The 10,783-nt window shown below is 35.3% G+C and overlaps 1 protein-coding gene across 1 annotated transcript; it reads left to right on the top strand.

Annotated features, from left to right (window-relative positions):
• The first annotated feature begins 350 nt into the window (after positions 1-350).
• LOC121810482 (extensin-like) lies at positions 351-9,598 on the top strand. The gene is made up of 10 exons (XM_042211245.1): positions 351-404; positions 1,079-1,141; positions 2,231-2,293; positions 3,380-3,442; positions 4,530-4,592; positions 5,683-5,745; positions 6,832-6,894; positions 7,983-8,045; positions 9,173-9,235; positions 9,578-9,598. Exons 1-10 carry the CDS (start codon positions 351-353, stop codon positions 9,596-9,598), a joined length of 579 nt encoding a protein of 192 aa, XP_042067179.1.
• Positions 9,599-10,783: the final 1,185 nt, after the last annotated feature.

The raw sequence follows: 10,783 nt of genomic DNA, 5'->3' as shown, positions 1-10,783 counted from the left end.
GCTTAACATTTTTACACAATTAGTTTTATAAAAAATTATTAAATATAATTTTTCTTGAAATAATTTGTTTTCGGAAACACAAACATTGAGGAGGCTTGCTTAGAATAGAGAAGCAGCAAGAAAAAGAAGGTTCGGATTTCGGTTTCAGTTCGGTTTTGATTTTAGCCTAAATTGGGTGTTTTGGTTTCGGTTCGGTTTGGGCAAAAAATCGAACCGATACCCGAATGCTCACCCCTAGCAGCTGCGTGAGAAAAGTCGCACAGGGCATGACTCTTGAGGGTGTTGCATTAATTAAAGAATGAATGGAAGGATTCCGCAGGTTAAGTGCTATTTTATATAGAGTACGCACGATGGCTAGAGGAACACCACCGCCTGACGTTGGAGCTGAGGGGTGCGGTCAATGGGTACTTGCCGAAGAACGAGATGTGTATCGCCATCGGCAACTTGTTGGCCCACTGCCAACTAGTTGACATAACTATGTAAATATACTTTATGGACATAAATTCTTTTTCTATTTATCTTTATTAATATTTAATTTGTTACAAATACATCATCTTATATGAAATTTCCTTTTAGTCAACATTACTATTCACATGCACGTGCACGCACTATAAACTTCACGCACGCGCGCACACACACTAAAACGCACATTGAGGAGGCTTACTCAGAATAAAGAAATGGCAAGAAAAGGTAAGCTCAAGAAAAAGACTAAGTTTTTAATTTAGACAAATAAAAGCAAGTAATTAGTTTCGTTTTTGATTAATTACCTAATCTATGGGAATATATATAATTTCCTTGATATTTGTTAATTATAAGTGCATGTTTATGTTTAAAAGCTAGTGTCATATAAAATAAAGCTGAATTAGTCAGAGTTGATGTTCAAGAATCGGCTAGCGTAGTTCAGATTATGTCTTTAAATTACTGCATTAATTAAATACAAAAAATGGATATTTTAAAAAAATATAAATGATTCCCAATTAACTAAATGTTGAGATTTATAGTATAGGTGAAATTTTGTGATGGAATTAGTTAATTCCTTTATTTTGATTGTTTTTCGTTTTAATTTCCTTTTTTGCAGCGTTGGGTAATCCGCCAAGGGCCCACTTCAGAGCAAGATGTTCCAAAGCCAACCGATGCAAAGGTAATTTCGCTTAACATTTTTAAACAATAAGTTTTATAAAAAATTATTAAATATAATTTTTCTTGAAATAATTTGTTTTCGGAAACACAAACATTTAGGAGGCTTGCTCAGAATAGAGAAGCAGCAAGAAAAAGAAGGTTCGGATTTCGGTTTCGGTTCGGTTTTGATTTTAGCCTAAATTGGGTGTTTTGGTTTCGGTTCGGTTTGGGCAAAAAATCGAACCGATACCCGAATGCTCACCCCTAGCAGCTGCGTGAGAAAAGTCGCACAGGGCATGACTCTCGAGGGTGTTGCATTAATTAAAGAATGAATGGATGGATTCCGCAGGTTAGGTGCTATTTTATATAGAGTACGCACGATGGCTAGAGGAACACCACCGCCTGACGGTGGAGCTGAGGGGTGCGGTCAACGGGTACCTGCCGAAGAACGAGATGTGTATCGCCATCGGCAACTTGTTGGCACACTGCCAACTAGTTGACATAACTATGTAAATATACTTTATGGACATAAATTCTTTTTCTATTTATCTTTTTTTTTAATATTTATTTTGTTATAAATACATCATCTTATATGAAATTTCCTTTTAGTCAACATTACTATTCACATGCACGTGCACGCACTATAAACTTAACGCACGCGCGCACACACACTAAAACGCACATTGAGGAGGCTTACCCAGAATAAAGAAATGGCAAGAAAAGGTAAGCTCAAGAAAAAGACTAAGTTTTTAATTTAGACAAATAAAAGCAAGTAATTAGTTTCGTTTTTTGATTAATTACCTAATCTATGGGAATATATATAATTTCCTTGATATTTGTTAATTATAAGTGCATGTTTATGTTTAAAAGCTAGTGTCATATAAAATAAAGCTGAATTAGTCAGAGTTGATGTTCAAGAATCGGCTAGCGTAGTTCAGATTATGCCTTTAAATTACTGCATTAATTAAATACAAAAAATGGTTATTTTAAAAAATATAAATGATTCCCAATTAACTAAATGTTGAGATTTATAGTATAGGTGAAATTTTGTGATGGAATTAGTTAATTCCTTTATTTTGATTTTTTTTCGTTTTAATTTACTTTTTTGCAGCGTTGGGTAATCCGCCAAGGGCCTACTTCAGAGCAAGATGTTCCAAAGCCAACCGATGCAAAGGTAATTTCGCTTAACATTTTTACACAATTAGTTTTATAAAAAATTATTAAATATAATTTTTCTTGAAATAATTTGTTTTCGGAAACACAAACATTGAGGAGGCTTGCTTAGAATAGAGAAGCAGCAAGAAAAAGAAGGTTCGGATTTCGGTTTCGGTTCGGTTTTGATTTTAGCCTAAATTGGGTGTTTTGGTTTCGGTTCGGTTTGGGCAAAAAATCGAACCGATACCCGAATGCTCACCCCTAGCAGCTGCGTGAGAAAAGTCGCACAGGGCATGACTCTTGAGGGTGTTGCATTAATTAAAGAATGAATGGAAGGATTCCGCAGGTTAAGTGCTATTTTATATAGAGTACGCACGATGGCTAGAGGAACACCACCGCCTGACGTTGGAGCTGAGGGGTGCGGTCAACGGGTACTTGCCGAAGAACGAGATGTGTATCGCCATCGGCAACTTGTTGGCCCACTGCCAACTAGTTGACATAACTATGTAAATATACTTTATGGACATAAATTCTTTTTCTATTTATCTTTATTAATATTTAATTTGTTACAAATACATCATCTTATATGAAATTTCCTTTTAGTCAACATTACTATTCACATGCACGTGCACGCACTATAAACTTCACGCACGCGCGCACACACACTAAAACGCACATTGAGGAGGCTTACTCAGAATAAAGAAATGGCAAGAAAAGGTAAGCTCAAGAAAAAGACTAAGTTTTTAATTTAGACAAATAAAAGCAAGTAATTAGTTTCGTTTTTGATTAATTACCTAATCTATGGGAATATATATAATTTCCTTGATATTTGTTAATTATAAGTGCATGTTTATGTTTAAAAGCTAGTGTCATATAAAATAAAGCTGAATTAGTCAGAGTTGATGTTCAAGAATCGGCTAGCGTAGTTCAGATTATGTCTTTAAATTACTGCATTAATTAAATACAAAAAATGGATATTTTAAAAAAATATAAATGATTCCCAATTAACTAAATGTTGAGATTTATAGTATAGGTGAAATTTTGTGATGGAATTAGTTAATTCCTTTATTTTGATTGTTTTTCGTTTTAATTTCCTTTTTTGCAGCGTTGGGTAATCCGCCAAGGGCCCACTTCAGAGCAAGATGTTCCAAAGCCAACCGATGCAAAGGTAATTTCGCTTAACATTTTTAAACAATAAGTTTTATAAAAAATTATTAAATATAATTTTTCTTGAAATAATTTGTTTTCGGAAACACAAACATTTAGGAGGCTTGCTCAGAATAGAGAAGCAGCAAGAAAAAGAAGGTTCGGATTTCGGTTTCGGTTCGGTTTTGATTTTAGCCTAAATTGGGTGTTTTGGTTTCGGTTCGGTTTGGGCAAAAAATCGAACCGATACCCGAATGCTCACCCCTAGCAGCTGCGTGAGAAAAGTCGCACAGGGCATGACTCTCGAGGGTGTTGCATTAATTAAAGAATGAATGGATGGATTCCGCAGGTTAGGTGCTATTTTATATAGAGTACGCACGATGGCTAGAGGAACACCACCGCCTGACGGTGGAGCTGAGGGGTGCGGTCAACGGGTACTTGCCGAAGAACGAGATGTGTATCGCCATCGGCAACTTGTTGGCCCACTGCCAACTAGTTGACATAACTATGTAAATATACTTTATGGACATAAATTCTTTTTCTATTTATCTTTTTTAATATTTAATTTGTTATAAATACATCATCTTATATGAAATTTCCTTTTAGTCAACATTACTATTCACATGCACGTGCACGCACTATAAACTTCACGCACGCGCGCACACACACTAAAACGCACATTGAGGAGGCTTACTCAGAATAAAGAAATGGCAAGAAAAGGTAAGCTCAAGAAAAAGACTAAATTTTTAATTTAGACAAATAAAAGCAAGTAATTAGTTTCGTTTTTGATTAATTACCTAATCTATGGGAATATATATAATTTCCTTGATATTTGTTAAATATATGTGCATGTTTAAGTTTAAAAGGTAGTGTCATATAAAATAAAGCTGAATTAGTCAGAGTTGATGTTCAAGAATCGGCTAGCGTAGTTCAGATTATGTCTTTAAATTACTGCATTAATTAAATACAAAAAATGGCTATTTTAAAAAAATATAAATGATTCCCAATTAACTAAATGTTGAGATTTATAGTATAGGTGAAATTTTGTGATGGAATTAGTTAATTCCTTTATTTTGATTTTTTTTTCGTTTTAATTTCCTTTTTTGCAGCGTTGGGTAATCCGCCAAGGGCCCACTTCAGAGCAAGATGTTCCAAAGCCAACCGATGCAAAGGTAATTTCGCTTAACATTTTTACACAATAAGTTTTATAAAAAATTATTAAATATAATTTTTCTTGAAATAATTTGTTTTCAGAAACACAAACATTTAGGAGGCTTGCTCAGAATAGAGAAGCAGCAAGAAAAAGAAGGTTCGGATTTCGGTTTCGGTTCGGTTTTGATTTTTGCCTAAATTGGGTGTTTTGGTTTCGGTTCGGTTTGGGCAAAAAATCGAACCGATACCCGAATGCTCACCCCTAGCAGCTGCGTGAGAAAAGTCGCACAGGGCATGACTCTCGAGGGTGTTGCATTAATTAAAGAATGAATGGATGGATTCCGCAGGTTAGGTGCTATTTTATATAGAGTACGCACGATGGCTAGAGGAACACCACCGCCTGACGGTGGAGCTGAGGGGTGCGGTCAACGGGTACCTGCCGAAGAACGAGATGTGTATCGCCATCGGCAACTTGTTGGCACACTGCCAACTAGTTGACATAACTATGTAAATATACTTTATGGACATAAATTCTTTTTCTATTTATCTTTTTTTTTAATATTTATTTTGTTATAAATACATCATCTTATATGAAATTTCCTTTTAGTCAACATTACTATTCACATGCACGTGCACGCACTATAAACTTCACGCACGCGCGCACACACACTAAAACGCACATTGAGGAGGCTTACCCAGAATAAAGAAATGGCAAGAAAAGGTAAGCTCAAGAAAAAGACTAAGTTTTTAATTTAGACAAATAAAAGCAAGTAATTAGTTTCGTTTTTTGATTAATTACCTAATCTATGGGAATATATATAATTTCCTTGATATTTGTTAATTATAAGTGCATGTTTATGTTTAAAAGCTAGTGTCATATAAAATAAAGCTGAATTAGTCAGAGTTGATGTTCAAGAATCGGCTAGCGTAGTTCAGATTATGTCTTTAAATTACTGCATTAATTAAATACAAAAAATGGTTATTTTAAAAAAATATAAATGATTCCCAATTAACTAAATGTTGAGATTTATAGTATAGGTGAAATTTTGTGATGGAATTAGTTAATTCCTTTATTTTGATTTTTTTTCGTTTTAATTTACTTTTTTGCAGCGTTGGGTAATCAGCCAAGGGCCTACTTCAGAGCAAGATGTTCCAAAGCCAACCGATGCAATGGTAATTTCGCTTAACATTTTTACACAATTAGTTTTATAAAAAATTATTAAATATAATTTTTCTTGAAATAATTTGTTTTCGGAAACACAAACATTGAGGAGGCTTGCTTAGAATAGAGAAGCAGCAAGAAAAAGAAGGTTCGGATTTCGGTTTCGGTTCGGTTTTGATTTTAGCCTAAATTGGGTGTTTTGGTTTCGGTTCGGTTTGGGCAAAAAATCGAACCGATACCCGAATGCTCACCCCTAGCAGCTGCGTGAGAAAAGTCGCACAGGGCATGACTCTTGAGGGTGTTGCATTAATTAAAGAATGAATGGAAGGATTCCGCAGGTTAAGTGCTATTTTATATAGAGTACGCACGATGGCTAGAGGAACACCACCGCCTGACGTTGGAGCTGAGGGGTGCGGTCAACGGGTACTTGCCGAAGAACGAGATGTGTATCTCCATCGGCAACTTGTTGGCCCACTGCCAACTAGTTGACATAACTATGTAAATATACTTTATGGACATAAATTCTTTTTCTATTTATCTTTATTAATATTTAATTTGTTACAAATACATCATCTTATATGAAATTTCCTTTTAGTCAACATTACTATTCACATGCACGTGCACGCACTATAAACTTCACGCACGCGCGCACACACACTAAAACGCACATTGAGGAGGCTTACTCAGAATAAAGAAATGGCAAGAAAAGGTAAGCTCAAGAAAAAGACTAAGTTTTTAATTTAGACAAATAAAAGCAAGTAATTAGTTTCGTTTTTGATTAATTACCTAATCTATGGGAATATATATAATTTCCTTGATATTTGTTAATTATAAGTGCATGTTTATGTTTAAAAGCTAGTGTCATATAAAATAAAGCTGAATTAGTCAGAGTTGATGTTCAAGAATCGGCTAGCGTAGTTCAGATTATGTCTTTAAATTACTGCATTAATTAAATACAAAAAATGGATATTTTAAAAAAATATAAATGATTCCCAATTAACTAAATGTTGAGATTTATAGTATAGGTGAAATTTTGTGATGGAATTAGTTAATTCCTTTATTTTGATTTTTTTTCGTTTTAATTTCCTTTTTTGCAGCGTTGGGTAATCCGCCAAGGGCCCACTTCAGAGCAAGATGTTCCAAAGCCAACCGATGCGAAGGTAATTTCGCTTAACATTTTTAAACAATAAGTTTTATAAAAAATTATTAAATATAATTTTTCTTGAAATAATTTGTTTTCGGAAACACAAACATTTAGGAGGCTTGCTCAGAATAGAGAAGCAGCAAGAAAAAGAAGGTTCGGATTTCGGTTTCGGTTCGGTTTTGATTTTAGCCTAAATTGGGTGTTTTGGTTTCGGTTCGGTTTGGGCAAAAAATCGAACCGATACCCGAATGCTCACCCCTAGCAGCTGCGTGAGAAAAGTCGCACAGGGCATGACTCTCGAGGGTGTTGCATTAATTAAAGAATGAATGGATGGATTCCGCAGGTTAGGTGCTATTTTATATAGAGTACGCACGATGGCTAGAGGAACACCACCGCCTGACGGTGGAGCTGAGGGGTGCGGTCAACGGGTACTTGCCGAAGAACGAGATGTGTATCGCCATCGGCAACTTGTTGGCCCACTGCCAACTAGTTGACATAACTATGTAAATATACTTTATGGACATAAATTCTTTTTCTATTTATCTTTTTTAATATTTATTTTGTTATAAATACATCATCTTATATGAAATTTCCTTTTAGTCAACATTACTATTCACATGCACGTGCACGCACTATAAACTTCACGCACGCGCGCACACACACTAAAACGCACATTGAGGAGGCTTACTCTTAATAAAGAAATGGCAAGAAAAGGTAAGCTCAAGAAAAAGACTAAGTTTTTAATTTAGACAAATAAAAGCAAGTAATTAGTTTCGTTTTTTGATTAATTACCTAATCTATGGGAATATATATAATTTCCTTGATATTTGTTAATTATAAGTGCATGTTTATGTTTAAAAGCTAGTGTCATATAAAATAAAGCTGAATTAGTCAGAGTTGATGTTCAAGAATCGGCTAGCGTAGTTCAGATTATGTCTTTAAATTACTGCATTAATTAAATACAAAAAATGGCTATTTTAAAAAAAATATAAATGATTCCCAATTAACTAAATGTTGAGATTTATAGTATAGGTGAAATTTTGTGATGGAATTAGTTAATTCCTTTATTTTGATTTTTTTTCGTTTTAATTTACTTTTTTGCAGCGTTGGGTAATCCGCCAAGGGCCTACTTCAGAGCAAGATGTTCCAAAGCCAACCGATGCAAAGGTAATTTCGCTTAACATTTTTACACAATAAGTTTTATAAAAAATTATTAAATATAATTACACAAAGGTAATTTTTGTTGAAATAATTTGTTTTCGGAAACACAAACATTGAGGAGGCTTGCTTAGAATAGAGAAGCAGCAAGAAAAAGAAGGTTCGGATTTCGGTTTCGGTTCGGTTTTGATTTTAGCCTAAATTGGGTGTTTTGGTTTCGGTTCGGTTTGGGCAAAAAATCGAACCGATATTCGAATGCTCACCCCTAGCAGCTGCGTGAGAAAAGTCGCACAGGGCATGACTCTCGAGGGTGTTGCATTAATTAAAGAATGAATGGATGGATTCCGCAGGTTAGGTGCTATTTTATATAGAGCACGCACGATGGCTATAGGAACACCACCGCCTGACGGTGGAGCTGAGGGGTGCGGTCAACGGGTACTTGCCGAAGAACGAGATGTGTATCGCCATCGGCAACTGGTTGGCCCACTGCCAACTAGTTGACATAACTATGTAAATATACCTTATGCACATAAATGTTTTTTTTCTTTATGTTTTTAATATTTAATTTGTTATAAATACATCATCTAATACGGAATTCCTTATAGTCAACATTACTATTCAAACACACGCGCACGCACTATACACTTCACGCACACGCGCACGCACTATGCACTATACACTTCACGCACACGAGCACACACACACAAACGCACATTGAGGAGGCTTGCTCAGAATAGAGAAATAGCAAGAAAAGGTAAGCTTAGGAAAAACACATGTTTTTAATTTAGACAAAAAAGCAAGAAATTAGTTTCGTTTTTTAATTAATTATCATATATATGAGAATATATATAATTTTTTGATATTTGTTAATTATAAGTGCATGTTTATGTTCCAAAGCTAGAGTCCTGTAAAATAAAGCTGAATTAGCTAGAGTTGATGTTCAAGAATCGGCCAGCGTAGTTTAGGTAATGGATTTAAATTACTGCATTAATTAAATACAAAAAATGGCTATTTTTAATAAATCTAAATTATTCCCAATTAACTAAACGTTGAGATTTGTAGTATATGTGGAATTTTGTGATGGAATTAGTTAATTCTTTATTTTTATTCTTTTGTTTTAAGTTACTTATTCGCAGTGTTGGGTAATTCGCCAAGGGCCAACTTCAGAGCAAGATGTTCCAAAGCCAACTGATGCAAAGGTAATTTCGCTTAATATTTTTACACAATAAGTTTTATAAAAAATTATTAAATATATTTTTTCTTGAAATAATTTATTTTCGAATACACAAACATTGAGGAGGCTTGCTCAGAATACAGAAGCATCAAGAAAAAGCAGGTTCGGATTTCGGTTATTCAGTTTTTCGGTTTCGGTTCGGTTTTGATTTTAGCCTAAATTGGGTTTTTTGGTTTCGGTTCGGTTCAGGCAAAAAACCGAACCAGAACCCGAATGCTCACTCTAGCGGCTGCGTGAGAAAAGTAGCACAGGGCGTGACTCTCGAGGGTGTTGCATTAAGTAATGAATTAATGAATGGATTCTGTAGACTAGGCGCTATTTGATATAGAGGACGTGTAGGAAAAATGTGTGGAATTGTGAAAAGGCTAGGCCTTTGGCCTTTCACTTCCATTTTTTTATGAGGTGTCTTGAAGGCTTTGTCTTTTGGAGTCCAATTTCCTATCCTATAAATAGGTAGGATTTGGAAGAAGAGATACAACAAAAACAAATCACTCTCTCTAGCTTAAGCTTTATAGTTCGCATTAGGAGCATTGCATTGCTCGGTTCTCGCCTCCAATTCAAGTTCGCCGGTGCCTACGAGTTTGGGGTGCTTCAACTCGATAGGAGGAAAGTCGTTTCATCTTTGGGGACATTACGCCAATCCGTGAGCACTAGCCGGGGCGTATTTCGTCTTGCGGAGAGAGGGATACCTCGACTCGACTTGAAGAATACTATAGTTTGCATCTCTTTACTTTCGTTGTAATTTATATTATTATATTTACCTTCCAGTTTTGTTCTTTTGTAATAGCAAGAGTTTTCCCGTGTAAAGGCTACAATATTTCCAACAATCGTAAGACGAAATATTGTACTCTTGTTGAAATCATGTCGACCGATGCTGGAGGAAACATGAAATTCAAAGCTGGAATAAAGCAACGAACGGTCGCAATGTCGATGCGCTATGGATTGGTTAATTCCTTGAGATCTATTCTCTTGAGAATGATGTTTATCGTTTGTCATTTGACAAGCAAGACCAATTTAGGTTTGGTAGTAGTAATTGTGATGCATGGGTTGATGAATATACCAATGCACATTTGGTTCAATATAATTGTGTACTTATTGTTGGAAACAATACTGTACAAATTATTTGAACGTGTTGTTATAAACAACAAAGATCACGAGGTGATCGCAGTGGTCTCCGACGTGGACCATGGTAATAATCCAAATGAATGGTTTGTTGATACGGGTGCCACATGTCATGTGTGCTCCGAGAGAAGCGTTTTTTCTACTTATAAATCTGTTGGAGGTAGAAAAGTACGTATGGGAAACCAAGCCTCTTCCGAGGTGGTTGGTGTAGGTAATGTGTTCCTAAAATTAGGATCCGGAAAGGTTCTTACCCTCAAGGATGTGCTGCATGTCCCAGACATCTGAAATAATTTGGTGTCAGGCTCACTTCTAGTAAATCATGGATTTTCACTAGAATTTGAGTGTGAAAAGGTTATATTGACCAAGTATGAAAAGTTCATAGGTGAAGGTC

This window comes from Salvia splendens, chromosome 7, assembly GCF_004379255.2.
Source record: "Salvia splendens isolate huo1 chromosome 7, SspV2, whole genome shotgun sequence".
Classification (NCBI taxonomy): domain Eukaryota; kingdom Viridiplantae; phylum Streptophyta; class Magnoliopsida; order Lamiales; family Lamiaceae; genus Salvia; species Salvia splendens.
Note: the sequence above shows the minus strand (reverse complement) of the source record. Positions and strands in the feature narration are given on the sequence as shown.

Bases quoted from the DNA above. Each gene is read 5' to 3' on its own strand.
- LOC121810482 (XM_042211245.1), top strand. From the start codon at position 351: ATGGCTAGAGGAACACCACCGCCTGACGTTGGAGCTGAGGGGTGCGGT. The intron at 3,443-4,529 runs GTAATTTCGCTT...CCTTTTTTGCAG, and splicing joins CAAAGCCAACCGATGCAAAG to CGTTGGGTAATCCGCCAAGG. The intron at 6,895-7,982 runs GTAATTTCGCTT...ACTTTTTTGCAG, and splicing joins CAAAGCCAACCGATGCGAAG to CGTTGGGTAATCCGCCAAGG.